The sequence below is a fragment of the Podarcis melisellensis genome (genome assembly GCF_964234715.1).
Source record: "Podarcis melisellensis genome assembly, chromosome: 8".
Classification (NCBI taxonomy): Eukaryota; Metazoa; Chordata; class Lepidosauria; order Squamata; family Lacertidae; genus Podarcis; species Podarcis melisellensis.
Genome location: NC_138540.1, coordinates 33,432,792 through 33,453,540, shown reverse-complemented (window position 1 = coordinate 33,453,540; position 20,749 = coordinate 33,432,792). Strand labels below are relative to the sequence as shown.

Below are 20,749 nucleotides of genomic sequence, written 5' to 3'. Positions count from 1 at the left end.
AGAAGAGCTCTTACCAGAGTTTTTCACACTTTATGAAAAACTTACTCTTCCAAAATATTGCCTGCTGTTCGTAATTTACTAAATATGAATACTGAGCGATCAGAAGCTCAAGAGATTACCCGTGGACTAAAAAATAATACATAGTTGGGCCCATTTGGCTATATGGCAAAATTTTATTAGCGGGTTTTTCCAGTCATTGATCTTTCCAGCCATTGCATGTATCTTTTTGGAGCTTTGGAAGCAGGGAGGAAGAGGAGGACAAAACTGGAGTTGGTTGGCTCTGCTTGTCGTTGGCTCTGGTTCTGCCCATTGTGGGTTTTCCCTGTCTTCTGCCCTACCAGTCCCAATCAATGGGTACCAGCCACCACTGTCTCAGTTAAGATTTCTCTTGGATGGTGCAGTCATCAACCGGATGGCACAGCCATCAATAATCTCTTGGATGGCACAGCCATCAATAATGAATGTCTTTAATCCCTTTTTATTATCAATGCTGATTATACAGGGCCATTTCTGTACAGAAATTGTTATTCAATGTGATTTGCTGTTTAAAACACACACACTGAATTAATCTCAGAAAGCAGTCTTAACTGAAGTATTGGCATAATAGTCAGAGGAATTTTACAGCACTGGTCCCTTTACTGGTTCAGAAAAACTCAACACTTAATGAAAATTAAGGTTGTAGTGGGGGGGGGGGAGGGAGTTGTTTCGGTGATGAAGTAGCTGAGGGATTTTACTTTGTGTTCCCTTCTAAATAAATATATTGATCCAGTTACTCTGAGATACCCAAACTTGCCTCACAGGATGGGTGTGAAGCTAAGATACAGCGCCTCCTGATATATTTATAGATCTATGTTCTGTTTTTCTCACCAGTGTTCTTGATAACTATACTTGTCGCGGAAGGAATTGCTGTGGCCCAAAAGACTCAAGGTACTTCTCTGGAGAACGCTTGATGTAATTACATGTCGGTACATAAAAAGTTTGATTTTATTTTTTTAATGCAATTTTAAATGTTGTTCCTAGCTTATTATCCTTGTTAGCTAAATGACATTAAGCTGGAGGGACCCAATTCGGATGTTACAGGGAACTCTGGCTTAATGTGAACCAGGATCTCTGCACTGAAGCTGGTGCACAATGAGAAGAGTGGGGAGCTTGTGGCCACAGTGCATATCTGGGGTGGTTTTGTGACAAGCGCGACCATAGAGATTGAAGAACAAGAACTCTCAATTCAACACACGTTCACATGCATATTGTTGTTAAAGGCCTATGCTAATTAACTTTTTTGCAAGGCAATGCTGTGTGTGTTAATTGCTCCCCGAGTAAGAAGCATTCGTGGGGGGAAAGTCACTGCTGAGTAATTAGCACTTGGCTTGCTTTCTTGGAAATAAGTTGACATTTAAGCCTTTTTGCATGATGTTTATATGCATTGTATGTACCTTTGCCTTCAAAGCTTCTGTCTTTGGGGAGGAAGAGCAGATTGCAGTCCCTTCCTGTAGAGAAAAGAAACAACTAGCTGAATTCTTAATTTTTGGATGGGGTTAATTTTTTTTCTAAAGGTGTGAGCATTCTAACGTGGAACATATACATTTTTTGAAATTCTAGAAATCTTTGAGGATTTGTCTAGGGAACAGGAGTCTCAGTTATGGGCACTGCTTACAACACTGCCCATTCTTTTCAGCATGCTGCCTTTACACCTCTGAGCAACAGTATTTCCTCTGAGTGTCAGCATGGAGCGGAGTCTTTGCTCTGGCAATCTTGGAGCCCTTTCTGTGGGACTGGTCTAGCCCATGGGTAGGAAAACTAAGGCCCGTGGGCCAGATCAGGCCCAATTACCTTCTGGATCCGACCCACGGACGGTCCGGGAACCACCGTGTGGATCGCCAGCACGTGCATTCTTTCCTTCTCCCTCCCTCGGCACTGGTGCCTCCTCCTCCTCCCTCCCTCCCTCCCTCCCCCTGACTTCTCCCTGCCCTGCCTAGAGGAGGAAGGGGGCTGGGCTTTGTTGGTGCCAGCAGCAGCAGCAGCAGCACTCAAGCAGCCGCCATTTTAAGCAGCCCCTCTCCAGAGCCTGTTTGCACGCTGCTCATCGTCCCTCCGCCGCTAGCCCCTGCCACTCGCAAGACACAGGTGATCAGCCACTGGGGCTTGTGGTGCTCTTGCATCATTCCCCCCCCAAAATATAGTCCAGCCCCCCACAAGTTCTGAGGGACAGTGGACCGGCCCCCTGCTGAAAAAACTTGCTGACCCCTGGTCTAGCCTTGAAGAGCAAACAGTTTTAAGAAACAAGCACTTTCCCTTTAGAGATATGCTCACATTTAGTGTGGTTTTGAAATCCTTGAGGAATTCGATCTTTGCTCATTCCGATTTAAACTGACCTTATCCTCACGTCTCAGACTAATGGGTGGTTTTGGAACTTGGTTACGAACGAGATTTTACTCTTCTCTAAATGTCACAGACTTCGCACCAGTACCCAGAGCTTGCCTTTCTGAGGGGGATTGTTGTTTGTGGAGGTATCCTGGAATTATTATGAATTGTTTTCTTGTGTTTTCTTCTGAAAAGGTGGGCAGAATATTGGAGGTAACCGCTTAGCAACTACCCAGTGTAGCGACTGGGTACGGACAAGCAACGGAGGCCACTTCGCTTCACCAAACTTCCCTAATTTCTACCCACCCAACCAGGAGTGTGTCTATATTTTAGAAGGTATTGACATTGTTGTTTACATCTTTGTGTACTCCACTGATGGAAAGTATGCATGTTTAAAACATCTTAAGCACAACTTAGTGACATCTAAATAAAACAAAATCCAGAAAGCATTGGCAGGTGTCTGACAACACACCAGAGCCGCTGCCAGCCCAAGCTGGGAAAGAGGCACGTAGCTGCCGCCATGGCCTCATGTGCCTCTTTCCCCAGCTTGGGCTGGCAGTGGCTTGGGCTGTCCTCTTTTTTGTTCTACAAGATATGGCAGCCCTATTTTTACCTATTGTTGATTTTAATTATCTTGTGGATGTTTTTAAATAACTCTTTATTAATAATTTTAATGTTTCATTTCATATTTTTGTTAACTGCATACAAGCAGTATACAATTTTGTTTAAATAAATAAATAGCAACTGCAGAACTTTGTCGTTCTCTCTTTCCCTGCTACCATCCAGTAGAAATTGCTTCTCTGAGGGCAGCTGAGGGCAGCATTTGCATTTCAGGGGGGCTTCCATTGGTGCCAGTGAAGGGTTCCCTTGAAATATCAATACTACCTGTTCTAGCCAGACTATGATAGGGAGGGTGAGAGTTAAACTTCTAAACAGGACTAGAATAATTCATGGAAAGATGGGTTAATTATTCTCTCTAATACCCCAAGGAGATTATAGTGAGTATTCTGGAGGTGGGGATTAGAGTTTCAGAGGTTTCAAATATCTTTCAACAAATATTGATATCATTGGGAAGAAAACCAGGGAAACAACAGTTCAGGTATCTAGGCAACTATTGAGTAAATAAATCACTTGGACTCTAAATGAAAATACCACAAAGCATTAAACTAAGCAAGGGCAGCGTTTGTTTTTTTATCATTGCTACTATGTTGTCTGAGATACACATACATACATTATTCTCTACCGACTTCAAACACTGATACAGGAAAATACTCTTCATTCACATGCAGCCCCCATACCGCAATGGATCCCATAAAGAAAACACAACCATATCCGGATATCCAGTCACATTAAATGAGTTGTTGTTGGCATTTGTCTGTCTCAAGAGACAATAGATAGAGGAATGCACCATCAGGGCTAAAATCAGACCATTGGAGGGTTACAGCGCCTGCTGTGGCTATACGGGAGAGACATGTTTTATTGCAGCTGAGGCAGATAAAGATATCCAGTTTCAGTGTTACAGGTGCACAATGGTTATAGTTTTCATGAAAATGAGCAGTGTGTTCTGGTCATTACTGTCTCCTCTGTTCCTCTCCCACTCCTCTTTACTACACTGAGTCAAATCCCAGAAAAGGCATTAGGAATGATGCTTGCACAAAGTTTTTGTTGCAAAGGAAGTTTGTGTGTGTTGTTGTTTTTTAAGGATTATTGTCTTGACCAGAGAAAATCTTATTTTTCCACTGCAGGAAATAATGTGGAGAGACTGAGTTACAGCATCCCATGTATTTCTGGCATTAAGTGTGGCAGCACAGCTCATCTTTTCACAACAACCATTCCCTTTTCTTTCATGAAAGCACCCAAAATTGTACCCAAATGTGGACTAAATGCATTGTGATCATTTTCAGATATGGGGGCATGTTGTATTGCACATGTATGCACATGCCACATGACCTGGGCAACTACGAAGTGCATCATGCCAGGATGTGGCACGGGACCTCTCTAGAGCAGCCTTTTCTGCCAAAGTACAACCAGAGCAAGACCAGAAAGTAAGAATGCAACTGATTGTTGTAGGGGTTTTACCTGAACCAGGAAAATGGAAGGACTTCCTTCATTAGACGGTAAAGGAGGACCATGCCTGATTTTTCATGTCTGAAGAAATCAAGATTCTCATTGCATCTGTAGCAGCCATGGAATGGTTTACCTGGCTGCTCCTTACAAATCGCACCTGCCTTGAGCCTGGTAAATCACATGCTACACCAATATCCTGCACTTACAGGATGCAGCATTGTATCATCATTTGCTGGGCATGCAAAGATGACACCCTGGTCCAGATGGAATGTTCTGTCACCTATGGCTGATGTACCACTAAGACTGGTGTACGGGCCCCATTTAACATTCCAGAAGAAACTATGCATACGATTTGAGAGGTTCATCAAACAGGTCTATAACCGAACAAGCAGCTGGACTGATCTGGACAAGACAAGACAAGAAAGAAGATGTTTGCAAAATGGAAACATCAGAAGCTGCCTTATACCAAATTAGACTATTGGTCCATCTAGCTTCGCATTGTCTACACTGACTGGTAGTGGCTTTCCAAGGTTTCAGGCAAGGGTCTCTCACAGCCCTACCTGGGATCTTCTGCAAAGCAGATGGTCTGCCACTGAGCTTCAGCCTTTCCCTCCTTGTATGAACTAGGGTGAGCTTCTTTTGAGTAGCATGTAAAGAAGGAAGTCCACCATCGTGGTTGCATCAGTGGCGAAGCACTATTTTCAAGGCCTGCCCATGCTTCCCCTATAAGCTAGGCTGGATTCAGATGGATGTTGGACTATTTGAGCCTTTCTGGCCAATAATCCCTTAACTTCCCTGACTTCTTATGAACTGTCTTGTGACTGCATAAAAGGGGGTGGGAAGAGCTACAAGTGGAAAAAAGCTGGTCTTATGCACTGCCCTCTGCTCTTGTGAGGGGAAATGCTCCAACGATTCAGTTTGATCATCTGAAACAATCTTGGATCAGCAGTGATTTTTAACAAATGAAAAACTGAAACCACTTTTTCACAGCATATTATCCAAATTTCTGCTTGATTCTATGACCCTGATACGCAACGAATAGACACATTACTTTGTGCGTGTTTATTATGCCTAAAATGTCTAAAAATTATAACTATATGATTCTCCAAAGCTATCCTTGTGTTTTTAATGACTTCCTTAACTGGGACTTCAAGAACGGTGTTCATATAACCTTCATTCACTATGTGTTGTACCATGCTCAAATATTGAATTTGCGGTGCATGTGCATCACCACACTGAGCCATATCTCAAAATGATCACGATGGAATAGTGCACATTTGGCATTTAAATGAAAAAGCATGTCTGTCACACCATTCATAGTGTTATACCATGCTCAATGGGCTGTGCATGCATAAAAGTGTAATACCACAATACCCCATAATACTCATGATGCATTGGTCCACGTAGTGTGACTTTGGTGCTCATATGAAAAAGTACACAGTTGTTACGTGACTTTCTACTGTATGTGTTATACCATGCTCGAATTTATTGAATCAGTTGCACATGTCCCCCTTATCTGAAAATGATTACTATGTATTCTTCCACATACGGTATAAATTTGGTACTTTTCTGGAACATTGTGAAAAAATAAATCTTATGTTGCCATACTAATGTATTAATTAATGTTATAATTATATAGAATTTGGTAATTCATTTCCATGTTATTTCCTGCAGTGGAATAATGGGTTTTCTGGTCAATGAGTTGTTCCTTTAAATAAATAAATGAAAACCTGAAAACAAAGCCCACTTTCCACATTGTAACAAAACAAAACAAAAAGTGCAAACTTTGCTTTTTACAGTATCTATCTCCAAAGCTGTATGTGGATACCAGCACTTGTGGTTTGTTTGAGAGCTTCTGTTAGAATGTGAAAAGTGAGTTCTGAACAGTAAGCCAAAAACAAACCCTGGCTTCCCCTCATGTTTGGAGAGAAACAACCTGCAAGCAGTGGTTCGCAGACAACCCTAAGCCAGATTCTGGTTTGTTTCCAACATGGTATGGCTAAGGAGAATGGGGGAGAAGCAGAAGTGACTTGTCAAGAGTAACTTCCTGGCATATGGGTTACTGTTGCTTACCAGCAGGGGAAGAGATGAAGCAGCAAGCGGGGGTCAGTGAAGTGCAAACATACCAGCAGAGCAAATCCAGTGCTCATGCTGGTTCGTTTGCACCATGCTGAACCTCCCCACTGCCTCTCCCCTTTCCTTTCTGATAGACAACAACAACCCACCTGCTAGGAAGTGAGTGCCCTACCCCGCGAGCCACTTCTGGGGTGGAGTGAAGTGGGCACTAATGAGCAGCATACCCCAGCACACTGTGCTCATTTATTTTTAACTATGGTTTAATGTGATGCACAAACTGGGCCTTCCTTTGAAGATACAAAGGTGGATACCAGGAGGTTGGTTAGGATTTTTCCAAGCTGCGTCAGGAAAACTGAAGAAGAACAATGGCAGGCTGGCTTCGTTTCCCATAGAGAGCTAAATGTCATGTTCCCAAAGTAAAACGTGTGGTGTCGCTTTTCTGAGCTTTCATACAACACAGAAATGAAGTGTTTCAGAACTTAATAACTTCAGCATTGGAGGAGGGGAGTGAAACATGTATTGCAGAGCTAGAAAAACTGCCTTCCCTCTACAACCTCAACCTCCCATGCTCTATAATATGAAGAAGTTTTATTAGAGGGGAAAAGCAAAAGGCAATTTTGTCCTGCACCAGGAACACACATATACACCATGAGATGCAGCAATAAAGTGATCAGGTTTAAGCCTTGAAGCATATATTGTACAGCAAGAGAAAGTACCAAGAGGATACTTTCTGTAAGCAGCTCCAGGAAGCACTGCAAACTTTCCTTTCTAAGTCAGTTGGAACCCTAAACAAGAATAGTTTTGTTAGGGGTTGAAAATGCACTGTAACATTTTGTTGCGGTTTCCCACTTGTCAGCAGTGGGGAGTTGCTAAATGGAGCCCTCATGTTCAGAGACAGTATACCTCTGAAGTGGGAAAGAAAGCATGGAATGGGTATAATCTTTTAATGATCTGCTGATGACCTTCCCAAAGGCAAGTTGTTAATAATACTAAATACAAGAGTAGACCCAGCTGGTAGTGTGAAAGACCACCAAGCAGAAGTCAATCAGGTCTGGCCCTAGATGGGAAAGTGTCTGGGAAAACTCTGGGTTCCACGATGATGTATTTACAGGTATGTAATGAATATAGCATGCCAGTACCGGATGAAATGGTACAGCCTATCTAACTGTGCTTTCTTGCATTCAGCTTTTTCTTCCGGAGATGTTTACATCCTCCACCTTGCTGAACATTGCAATCTCATATTGAAACTGACACTTGAATGAGTCAGTATTTTGGAAGAAATCTTGAATTTCAGGCTGGCATGAACCTGCAATATAAACCAAGTGCTTTAATCAGAGTAATATCCTAGCTATTAGGTTTATTTCTGTTGATTGCTGGCTCGGTTACTTTGTTGCATAAACTGATGAGGTTTTGTTCTGGGTATGTGTGTTTTTTGCAGCCTTGTGAATTATTCATGTAAAATAGGTTAAAATAGGTGTTTTTTCAGAAAGTTGTTTTGTGTTTTTTTTCTTTTTAAGAATTTCAGCATGGGACAAATTCCAGAACGAAAGCATCAAATCTAGAGGCAACCAACTCATGGCGCTCGTGTGCCTCTAACACATGTGTCATTTGTGTGCATGTTCTGGATAATGTTTAATAATAATAATAATAATATCTTTATTGTCATTGCCCCCTCTCAGGGACAACGAAATCACAGGCTGCAATCCTGTGCCCAACTAGCTAAAACCATAGAAGTCAGTCAGACTTAATTTCTGTGTAGGCATCTTAAATTCTATTTGTGAAGATCTATATTTATATTCATGCTAGGACTGCAATACCAATTAACTCCACACCTATGCTGAGAAATACAAAACTTCACGTCTTTCTGGAAATTGTTTTAATTCATTGTTGCTGAAAGTTATATTGATCTAGATTGTTTTTACTCTGTCACAGCTGCCCCACGGCAAAGAATAGAGCTAACCTTTGATGAACCATACTACATAGAGCCTTCATTTGAATGTCGATTTGATCACCTCGAAGTTCGAGATGGACCTTTTGGTTTCTCCCCACTCATTGATCGCTACTGTGGTCTAAAAAGCCCTACTCTAATTAGGTCAACAGGGAGATTTATGTGGATAAAGTTTACCTCAGATGAAGAACTAGAAGGACAGGGATTTAAAGCAAAATATTCGTTTATACCAGGTAAAAAAAATATATGCTTTTTCTTTCTTTGCCTGTTAGAGATTCTGCCCAACTGGTGTTGAATTTAGTTGGGTAAATCAATATTAACCCAATATATTTTGCTCAGAATTGGTTATTGTTGAAGGCTGCATATAAAAATCATAGAGCAGAACTTTCTCTTTAATGTTCTTGTGCTCATGACTGCAGGAGGGTAAATGCAGCTATCCAGTTTCAAATGTCAGAAGCAGAGATTTCAAACCAAGATTGTGAATGACAGGGTGCCTTGTAGGCCTTGAAACTTAAAATCATCTTTAAATAGGGAAATTGGCTTCTCTCTCTTGTTCATTCACTCACTCCACATACACATGTGGAAACTGGCATTTTATATATAAATCCACACACCATGCAGATATGATTAGAGTTGTGTGCATGTTCATTCTCCTTTCAAAGCTACAATTCCCAGAGTTCCCTGGGAAGAGGGACTGGTGGTTAAACCACTCTGTGAATTGTAGCTCTGGGAGGGGAATAGGGGCCTTCTAACAACTCTCTGCACCCTTAACAAATGACAGCTCCCAGAATGCTTTGGGGGAAGCCATGACTGTTTGGAGTCATATTATAGAGCTTGAAATGTAAGGTACATATGTAACTGAGTGATAAGGAACCTGTCTCCTCTCAGTTCAGTCTACCATATTATTATTTTTTTGGGATGCGGGTGGCGCTGTGGGTTAAACCACAGAGCCTAGGACTTGCCGGTCAGAAGGTCAGTGGTTCGAATCCCTGAGACGGGGTGAGCTCCCATTGCTCGGTCCCTGCTCCTGCCAACCTAGCAATTCAAAAGCACGTCAAAGTGCAAGTAGATGAATAGGTACCGCTCCGGCAGGAAGGTAAACGGTGTTTCCGTGCGCTGCTCTGGTTCACCAGAAGCGGCTTAGTCATGCTTCCACATGACCCGGAAGCTGTACGCCGGCTCCCTCGGCCAGTAAAGCGAGATGAGCCATGACTGGACCTAATGGTCAGGGGTCCCTTTACCTTTAACAACTCTTGGCACCCTTTACAAATGACAGCTCCCAGAATGCTTTCGGGGAAGCCATGACTGTTTTGAGTCATATTATAGAGCTTGAAATGTAAGGTACATATGTTACTGAGTGATAAGGAACCTGTCTCCCTTCAGTTCAGTATCCTAGTGTACCATATTATTATTATTATTATTTTGGCATCTAGAAGGTCCTTCTTTCTGTTTAAACCTTCAGCTCTCCCAGGCCAATCATTATGTTTTTTCTTCTTCATTACAGATCCTGACTTCACATACCTAGGAGGTATTTTAAATCCCATCCCAGGTCTAGTATTGCAGTACTAATCTCTTTTTCATATTAGATTTTTAAATTTCTCTTACCTTTAATTTGACAGCACATTGTGTCTGCCTCACTTTAGATTGCCAGTTTGAGCTCTCGGGGGCTGATGGGATTGTGCGCTCCAGTCAGGTGGAACAAGAAGAGAAAACAAAGCCTGGGCAGGCTGTTGACTGCATATGGACCATCAAGGCCACTCCAAATGCCAAGGTGGGCCCTCCAAATCATTCACTGTGTAATGAGCTCTCAGGTCATTAGTAACTGGGAATGGCCGTTAGTAATGGTTTGCATATTGCGTCTTGTTAATTTAAATTAATTACCTGTTGGTGGTAATGAGAAATGAAGACAGATGTTGGTTTCACAGACTGCTTCTGGTGCACAAAAAAGTGTTACTTTTTCAGACCCAATCTGCACCGTTCTGCTGTTTAGAAACCAGCCATTATTGGTTGTGGGGGTCAAAAGATGGATATAAATATTTGAATATGGTTTCTTCCAACTCGGCTCCAATGTCTGATTTATTTTTCCTCTTCAGCGTTACTATTCTTTATATTTAACATAGGTGTTGGTCCAAATGCATGGAAATTGTATTCTTTTATCAGAAAAATCCCTTTGCTATGGGGCCAGGCCAAGGCCAGCAGACCCATAAGGTGGGATGAGGCAGTCACCTCAGGTGGTAGATCTACCCACAACCACTGCTGCCTACCTCTTTTTACTCCCCAGGCTACCATGCATGCCAATGGGAGGCATTTTCAGTTTTGCCTAGGGCAGCAAAACACCCTGGGCCTAGCCCTGGGCCATGCTTACAAGACAACTTACTCAGTTTAAAATACTATGCTGTGCAACATATTGGAAACTATTCATCAGTGCTTTAATGGACACCACTGTTACATTTCGTAACCGAACATTTCTGTCCAAACTTAGTAAGCTTTGCTAGGTAGCTCCTAAACTACATAACTCTCAAAATCTCATGGAATCTGGTTGGGCCAGGGTGGTTCTGCTATAGTTTTAATTTGTTTTCTGATTCAGATCTATATTTTAATACTGCAGATTGTTGACTATTTGAGGGTGCAACAAAATAGTCTTCACATTTACCAAATTGCATGCTTTGTTGTGTTATGTCAGGTTAAAGAAAACTGTAACCAGTCTAGCTTCAATATACTTATTCAAATCTTGGCATCTTTTTCTAGTTGACACCACAATGCATCTTCTCTACACAAGCCTATGATGGGAAATTATTTTCTTGGTTAACATTCAATAACATCTCCACCCAATCTTTGGTTAAACTTGCAGATTAATTTGAAAAGGGCTTGATGCTGTGCATAAGTTTCCCCACAATTTAGTTACCCAGAACTAGGTAGGACCATGACAACAGCATACACACACATCCATAAACGTTCTCTGGTGCTTTTGTTTTGCTCTGTTTTGTTTTTTTAAAAAAACTATTTAAGAGTAGTGCATAAGGGAATATAAACAATATACTTGCTGTTCACATTGATTTGTGAATCTTAAAGCACTGTAAGATAACGACATCGCAGCTTGTATTCCAAGAGTAAGAAATCAAATTATATCCCTCCCAATTCATCTATATTTGAAATATCTGATGCTTATTTAAAAATTTCGTTGAATATTGCTGGAATGCATATCTTCAGTTCTGCGCTTATTGAATTGAATTATCTTCCTAACTCGCAGTGCTTTGATTGGATTATTTATGGTGTATCAAGCTCTAAGTTTGTCAGGATTCAAAATGCTACTGGGCTTATCTTGCTAAGGTTTGGGACCATGTGTTTTAGCACTTTACGGCTAAAATTCCATCTGGAAATAAATATCCATCTAATAACCAGACAGTACCATTGACAGGTATGCATGTAAATGCAGATGTGACTAGGTGAGCTAATGGCGTGAATTGTTTGAGGAAAATATATTTATTCTTTTTGTCTGCAAAAGTACCACGTTTATTTAAGCACGGAATGGCTGTTAGTCACTGTTTTTTAAAAAAATCAGGCTTATTATGAGAATGGCGGGGTAAGGAGTATAGCTGGAAATTGCAAGTTTATATTTATATATGCCTAAAATATATTTACAAGCTGTTTGCACCTTTCATCTAAACGGAATGTGTAAACTTTTAAAATCGAAAATAATGTTTACATATTTGGCTTGTAGTTTTATTATTATTATTATTACTTCTTTTAAAAGCTTTCCCCTGCCCCTTACCAACAGATATATTTGAGGTTTCTAGACTACCAGATGGAACATTCAAATGAATGCAAAAGAAACTTTGTGGCTGTGTATGATGGGAGCAGTTCTATCGAAAACCTGAAAGCAAAGTTTTGCAGCACGGTGGCTAACGATGTGATGCTGCAGACCGGAATTGGGGTGGTACGAATGTGGGCCGACGAAGGCAGTAGATTGAGCAGGTTCAGAATGCTCTTCACATCATTCGTGGACCGTAAGTGTACTGTAATGCATCCTTTTAGGAACTATGGCAAAATATTGTTTAGAACTTTAAACTCAGAACTGTTTGCTGTTTACTCCATGAATGTACGGAATTGACAACGACTGCTTAAGGACACTACTTTTGCTATATATTAGTGGGTGACTCCAAACCATATAAAATATCATGTAAGGCTCATCAGCTGGAATCTTTTAAGAGAAGGCGATTGCGAGATTCAGATGTCGTTTGCAAGCTTTGCCTTGCTATAGAACAGCTACACTTCTACAGTGTTGTGTTCTCTCTTTAGAGTGGGGCGGTTGACCTCTGTGTTTGGAAAAGTCCCGTTCCTTTATTTGTGGCAGAACTGCAGGATGAATAATTAATGTGGCTTTTAGAGTATAGAAGGAAACAGGGTTTCTTCTTTAACAGATTGGGCATTTTGAAACTGGAAGTCTATCTGAAATCATTGACCGCTTTGATCTAAATCTAGTCTTCAGTGCAGTCTCCTGGAAACTTTGGAGTCACTGCCTTCCTTAAACTAAGTCTCATAGTTAAGAACAGCTGGAAATAGCAAGAAGTGTAATTAACTTTAAATTGCATTAATGTGATACCTAATTGGTTGTTGACCTTAATAATCAGCTTTACACTTTAAGCCTCAATAAACAACAAGGCAAAAAGTGTTATAATTTAGAGAATATGACTCATAACTAAAAGCATGGGCCATTTTCAACCACTGACTAGGCTGGGGAAAGCACAGTAAAGAAAAATGCTAGAACACTTGTATTTACAACAAAATAACCCTCAAAATAAACGCCACCCAAAGGTCATTGCCGGGGTGAGAGGGTAGAATAGCGCTGATATGCTGCTTTGAATAAATACTCTGTGTGCTTGTGTATGATTGATGCTGTACTTTAGTAGTCACAGCTGTGGGATTGTTATGAATGTGCCACTTTGTAGCATGCAGAAGACTTCTTTCTTCCTTAAATTCTAAGTCCAGTTATGAAGCTACCAGTGTTTTATTTTGTTGGGGGGTTGGGGGTACTCAAGGGTACCTTTCCCCCCCTGCACTGGTTAAAAGTGTGGCACTTAATGTAACAAGATCATGGAGAGTACTGGCACATTTTTCCTAGAAGAAAAGCACTGGAAGTGACTATCTATCACTCTGAACTTTGGGTAACTCATAACTCTTTCCCCCTTCCTTCACAGCCCCCTGCTCAGGCAGCACATACTTTTGCCATAGCAACATGTGCATCAATAATTCTTTAGTCTGCAACGGCATTCAAAACTGTGCATACCCATGGGATGAAAACCACTGCAAAGGTGAGTGTGTGTTGCTATGAGGGGCAACTGGGGCTGCCTGGCTTGTGCCTTCTGATTCCCCCCATCTCTCAAATGAGTCAAGGTCAGGTTCTGAGACCAAAATACTACGGTGGTACCTTGGCTTACGAACTTAGTCTGTTCCGCAAGTCCATTCTTAAACCAAAGTGTTTTTAAACCAAGGCGTGCTTTCCCATAGCAGCGGGGGATTCAATTTACAAGTGGAACACACTCAACAGGAAGCGAAACAGGTTCTCTTTCCAAGGCAAAGTTCACAAACACCTACTTCTGGGTTTGCAGCGTTCTTAATCCAAGTTGTTCATAAACTAAACTGTTCTTAAACCAAGGTACCACTGTATAAGCAAAAAAATTAAAATTGAATAGAATTATTCTCCCTAATGAAGATCTGCCTACCTAAGCTTTATAAGGCAAAGTGCACATTAAACTTGAAGTGCAGTCCTGGATTATTTATGTATTAAGCTGCATTTTCTAGCTCGGTATCAATTGTGATTTGTTTCTTCACCTTGAAGCACCTTCATTTGAGTTAGTAAACCATACAGATGCACTTACTGTGCAACACTATATCTCTCTGCTCACGGTGACTCGGTTTCCTGTTTTATAGCTTAACAAAAATAAATCAGCCGCAGACCAACTCTGGATCATTTACAACCATCTTTTTTCCTAACGAACCTCCAGCTTGCTAGCATGAATCAATCCTCGTCGGGATGGCCTTTTTACCAACAATTCTCTAGGCAACAATTATGATGCTTCTGTATATCTTGCCTGTGTCCTTTCAGTTCAGAAATCTGTTGCGTGGCTGGAGCCAAACACCATCCTCTGGGCTGAAATAAATTACTATTCATATTTTGTCTGTAGATGTGAATGGACTTTTCTTTTTAATACCCAAGAGATAATAATGTCACTATACCCCTTCTGAATATCTTATTTTATTCATGCTCATGCCTCTTGCCATACAGAAGAATGACCTTTTCTTCTAAAGCTTGCTTTCCCACCCCTTTCTCTCTTTAAGTAGCTAGATATATAAAATTACTGCAATCCGCTAGTGCCATCTTGTGTGCTTTCATATGAAGTGCTCACATCACTTTATGGTTTTTGTCACGTGGTGTTAACTTTTAGCGCTTCAGGTTGTGGCCCGTCTCTTCCCCCTACCCTCCAGTCATCAAACAAAGATAAAAGGAGAGGGCTGTCTGTGGCTACTAGCCATGATGGCTATTTTCTGTTTCCAGGGTTAAAGGCAGCAGTGTTTCTGAATGCCAGGAAATCATGGGGCGGGGGAGGGGGGGATGCTCTTGTACTCTGTCATGAAATTCTACTCAATATTGATCCAGAGTAGATTCCAATGTATAGTTAGCAGAGTAACAACTTAAACACGTTGCAGGATTCCCCCCCCAAAAAAAATAGACCAGAGGCAATTAATATTTCATCCAGCAGAGCTTTACTGCTACTGAAGGCAAATGAGCATAATGGTCGCAAATCCAATACAATCAGGATTGGCACCGTCCTTAAGAAATCCAGTTGCAGCAGACTTAACTTACACTTACAAGAACTTACAATAAGTCTAAACCTTAACACTATATACAGAACACCACACCAGAAGGAAAAGAGATAGAAAGTAAAGTGAAACCCAGGCTCCTTCTGGTCCTACTTTTATAGTCAGCATGACCTTGCCTGAAAGAGATAACAGAGCCAGTTTAAGTCAGCTGTACTCAGCTTCTCTGAAGGTATAACCTAAACATCATGAACCTTCTGCTTGTTTCTTTCACACAGAGAAGCTTCCAGAACCCTCTTGAATTAATTATAATAGGAAAGCTCAGATCAATACTTTCTGCACCAAGAAATGCAAACTGACATACGCCAACCATTTTTGTTGGATTCCCACAGACACCTGCTCGTCCACTGCAAGAACAGGATACTGGCCAATATGGGCCCATGGCCTGATCCAGAAGGCTCCGCATGTATTCTTATGTAGCGTTGCCCTCATAGTTAGTTGCCCTGCTTGTGACCATAATCTCCCACATAAGCAGCTCCTATGCAAATAAAAGAAGTGAAGAAGTTGGAGCTGGTAGAAACTGCACAAAGAACTTGTTAGGTTTTAGAATTCCTGGGTGAAGATTACTCTGCTCCACACCGGTTCAACCTTGAGGAAACAGGGGGAAGATAGCATATAAAACACGTAAACAGTTCAGCAGCAAAAGCTGGATTTTTTTAAAAAAAGCAGAATGCAGGGTTTTCTCCCTCTCTGTTGGGTGACGGACTTAATATTGTCATCTGACAGACTTAATGTTGCTTGTTGCTGCTTCGTTCAATTTTTCTTTTCTTTTTTTTAGAAAAGAAAAAAACAGGGCTGTTTGAGCAAATCACCAAAACCCATGGGACAATAATTGGGATTACTTCAGGAATCGTCTTGGTCCTTCTCATCATCTCGATCCTGGTGCAAGTCAAGCAGCCCCGCAAGAAGGTGATGGCCTGCAAAACCACGTTCAACAAAACTGGTTTCCAGGAGGTTTTTGACCCACCTCATTACGAGCTCTTCTCCCTGAGAGACAAAGAGATCTCCGCCGACTTGGCCGACCTGTCTGAAGAACTTGAGAACTACCAGAAAATGAGACGCTCCTCAACAGCTTCGAGGTGCATCCATGACCACCACTGTGGCTCCCAAGCCGCAACTGTAAAGCAAAGCAGGACCAACCTCAGTTCCATGGAACTTCCTTTCCGCAACGATTTTGCACAACCTCAGCCAATGAAGACCTTCAATAGCACTTTCAAAAAAAGTAGCTATACCTTCAAACAGGCTCACGAGTGTCCAGAGCAGGTGATAGAGGACAGGGTGATGGAAGAGATCCCTTGCGAAATCTACGTGAGGGGTCGAGAGGACGCTGCGCAAGGCTCATTATCAATGGACTTCTAATCTGCTTTTGAAGGTGAAATGGGTGTGTGTAAATATTATATAAATATAATGTATGTGAATGTACAAAAATGTACCATACGGAATTCGATGGAGACATGTGTATTCATTCTTTTTTCCTTTTTTTTTAGCTCATTTATTTTAGGGTTGTTGTTGTTTTTTTCCCCTGAAAGAAAACTCTCCATAAATAATTTTTTCCTTGTGAACTGCCCATCTGCTTGGAGAACAGAATAACAGGTTTTGCATGAGGCTTCACACACACAAACACAAAGATATAAATTAGTGTATACTCTCTCCCTTGCTTCATTCCTGCAGGTTCTTGGTCTTCAAGTCAAAAGCTTAATTACTCCAGTAATAATAAAAAATAAGTGGGTACAACACCATATAGCTTAACATCGAAAGCAGTTATCATATTTGTCAAATTGTAGCTAGAGTTATTGTGTTAAGTGCCAATTAAGACTCAAATGAGTTACACTGCATTCCATCTGGTTCATCTTGTCTAATTTTTATATCGCTGCCTTTTTAATTACTGACTCCTTAAAGCCCAGTCCTAAGGCTTTCTATGCCAGCAAATAAATGGTATACTGGCGGCTGCTTCTGGTGACAATGGGACAAGATTTTAAGGACAGCATACCAGCACAAATATTCAGGACCTCCAAGTTCTGTGGGGGAAATGAATGAAATGGGTTTCTTGCCTTTTAAAAGTGTTTTAATTTTATCTTTGAACTCGGTTCCTTTAGGAAAATCAAGTTTTTTGTCTTTGGCGGACAAAATCAATTGGTAATGTCAGCATCACACCAAATCTCTAGTTGTGTTAACATCCTATCATGCACTGATAGCACTTTGTGCTAAGCACAGGTAAGACATCACCACAACACTTGTTTGACGGTTATCAGAAAAATGTGTTAACAACATTTAGACCATGACTTGTATTATCTTCTTGCAGCAATACATCAGGGATTTCGAAAACTGCTGAAAGGCAATTTCTGCCATATTAACATGGTGCAAACGTTATTGTTGCAGGTACTTAACTGTGAAAGAATATTGGCCCGTGTCTTTCAAAAGATTTGCAGCAATGTTGGTGTCCTAAAGCAGTCTGAGCATTCTTCCCGCATATGTCGTTGGTGGAATAAACAGCTTTTGCTTTTCTTTGGTGATGCAGGTTGTTGAGAAATACATTTCCCCCCTGTGTTGCAAGAATTCAGATTACTCTGTATGGCAGAGCTGAGCCAAGCCCTAGGCCAACTTTTTTATGATGTGTGTATTACATGAACACTATTTAAATTCATTACATATTGTGTGGAATGCCCACTTACAAGTTAGATTCAAAGGCCTTTAGGAGGCTTTCCTCTGCAGGAATCTTGGTACCCTTGTTGTTGGAAGGTTCTCCAGTGCCACAATACTCAGGCTTCCCTGACCATCTTCAAAGGCAAAAAGCGTTAACCTGCAATTGGTTACCATTCATTGAGCTCTTTCCCCACAAGTAGCACTGGTTACTAGTCAGCCCAAGCCATCAAAGCCCAGATGCCAACATGAATAAAATATTGGGGGGGAGCAGGTAAACCCAACCCCACATGATCACATGATACAGTGCATGCACACCATTTGAATGGCAACACCCATCAACTTTTTTTGGGGGGTGACCCCCCCAAATATTTTTTTGGGTGGGCTAAGGGACCTCGGCCCCTAGGAGTTGGCTCCTATGCCATATGCTAATCTATAGAAATTGTAATGCAAAACATCTGTTCTCTCTACTTGTTGCCTCTCAGAAAAGAACCTGAGATGATGTTGGACTTCAGTTCCCATCAGCCCCAACCAGCACAGTTGATGGTCAGGGAAGATAGGCATTCTAGTCCAACAACATCTGGAGGGCCACAAGTTTGTTACTGCTGCTCTAGACACAAGGTGTTCTCTCTATCCATTAGAAAGAAGGTTCTTTGAAGAATGTGGCTTGGTCAGGGGCTGGACTAGGAGCCACAAATCCCACTTCTCTAGTGTCTTTGTCCTGCCTTGTCCTGTCATGGAATATTGTAAGTCGTGCTCCTTGACTTTAGGCCAAGGTCTGTTTGCAGGTCAGGCTGAAGAAAGAACTATCACTTCGCATTTTTGTAATATATTCTTAACTCTACAGGTATGGCTTCCATATTTTTATGATCAAATGGTTTATAAATGGAACTCTCCAACTTTTCTTAGACTTTGATATAACTCGACACTGTATGACCTATGTCTGCCACTCAAGCACCTGTACAGCAAACTGATTATCAGTGTGCATGTTAACAGCTATGAACTGCAGTGTTGCTACTTGTGAAGAACACTTGGTTTCTTTACCATCTAGCCTTTTTATAAATCCACAGGTTTCTTAAGCTTTCTTTGTTTACATATCTGTTTTTCACTAAATGTGACCTTGCAACTCTGAGCCAATGGGCAATACCCTGTATTTTAAAAAAATGTATGATAAAGGAAAGTTACAAATTATTTGTTGTACTGACTTGCAGGCTGCTGTGTAACTGTAAGATACTTGCAATTCAAGTACTTGTGTTTTAAGACTACTGGGATTTTGTAAAGGTAAAGCATAACAACTCAAGTCTTTAGTTTAGGGCATTCAGCTATTGCTGTTTTCCCCAAAACAAGAACGACCAAATAATTAGTTTTGTTCTTCTAGGAAAAAACTTGGTCACGGTTACTGTGCAGAATAATACAGTCCTAAAAATAGCATCATTCAAAAATGATTGCACAAAGATGTACAGCAAAGGTTTTTCACACAAGCAAGGGTAGTACCTTCAGCATTCAGTGCAATAAGCTCACACTATTTTGGTCATATTCTTTAGTGCAAAATAATCCCAAAGTGACTTCAACTTTCAGGCTCTGATATCTTGCTGGGTACAAGATTTTTAAACAGTGGGATTTTTAAATAGTGCTACTTTTGCAATCAACTGAGCCAAAGTAGACATGACATGGTCATCTGTAAACAATCTCCCAACAATCTTGTTCTTAAAAGCAGGTGTGCCCTACCTCTCCCGATGCACCTCCCCCCAAAAAACCTTGTCTTTTTCCAACTCCTGGACTATTTAGCAGCTTGTGAGGGGATTGCAATCAGAAAAAACAAGCATTACAAGGAGTAAAATACTTCCTCAGTGACATAGGGTTGGCCAAGCTGAATTTATCAAGTGCCAAGCCTATTTTATTAATCACGTTGACCTTATAATCTGTGATTTTGGCCTACCTGTGTGAAAGGTCTTCCTGGTTTCTGCAGTAGTTCTCTCAACCCACAACTGGATTTCAGTCGCCTAATAGAAGAAGAAGAAGAGTTTGGATTTGATATCCCGCCTTTCACTCCCTTTAAGGAGTCTCAAAGCAGCTAACATTCTCCTTTCCCTTCCTCCCCCACAACAAACACTCTGTGAGGTGAGTGGGGCTGAGAGACTTCAGAGAAGTGTGACTGGCCCAAGGTCACCCAGCAGCTGCATGTGGAGGAGCGGAGACTCGAACCCGGTTCTCCGGATTACGAGACTACCGCTCTTAACCACTACACCACACTGGCTCTAATAGAAAGGAGAGTTGTCTGTTCCCTGGAAGTTTGCTTGCTTGCTGTGAGCAAGTTGAAGCTTTCAGTCTAACCACAAGACCATTTAGAACAGTGCAGATCCATCTTAGCTGACTTAGTTTGCATGGTTAGTAAAGGGAAACGTTCAAAAAGAGGGCAGCTTAGGTAACTGAGTGGAAGCAGTTGGTGTAAAATGTAATCTCCAGGAACCTCCAACAGTCTTAAGAGAAACTGTGTTGTGTTCTCTTCGAGCAATATATTTCACTTGGTACCCACACATTATTGGTACAAGAGATGCAGAAATGTTTTGTCATGTTGCGGAACAATGAAAGCAAACGTTGAATCATCCCAATGTATGACAAGCAATTCAAAAGTGGATTACTACTTCTCTTTTTTTAATCTCGTCTGGTTGGATGAACCATGTAGTCACAATTCCCTTTTCTCCATTATTTTCCTAACACAGTCACTGTTCAAACCCAGCTGATGAGGGAGGGGAGAAGGGAAGGTATGGACAAAAG

General features: G+C 41.3%; 1 protein-coding gene across 2 annotated transcripts in view; it reads left to right on the top strand.

Annotated features, from left to right (window-relative positions):
* The window catches only part of NETO2 (neuropilin and tolloid like 2), a 40,171-nt gene extending 21,009 nt beyond the window's left edge, over positions 1-19,162 (top strand). Inside the window, exons 2-9 of one of the 2 annotated variants that reach the window (XM_081924059.1) lie at positions 871-927; positions 2,557-2,697; positions 8,437-8,685; positions 9,957-9,980; positions 10,096-10,223; positions 12,231-12,459; positions 13,651-13,764; positions 16,110-19,162. In XM_081924059.1, the coding sequence (XP_081780185.1) occupies positions 871-927; positions 2,557-2,697; positions 8,437-8,685; positions 9,957-9,980; positions 10,096-10,223; positions 12,231-12,459; positions 13,651-13,764; positions 16,110-16,690 (1,523 nt within the window). In that variant the 3' untranslated portion in view covers positions 16,691-19,162. Of the gene's footprint in view, positions 1-870; positions 928-2,556; positions 2,698-8,436; positions 8,686-9,956; positions 10,002-10,095; positions 10,224-12,230; positions 12,460-13,650; positions 13,765-16,109 lie in introns of both variants that reach the window. The other variant, XM_081924058.1, reaches the window with a different exon arrangement.
* Positions 19,163-20,749: the final 1,587 nt, after the last annotated feature.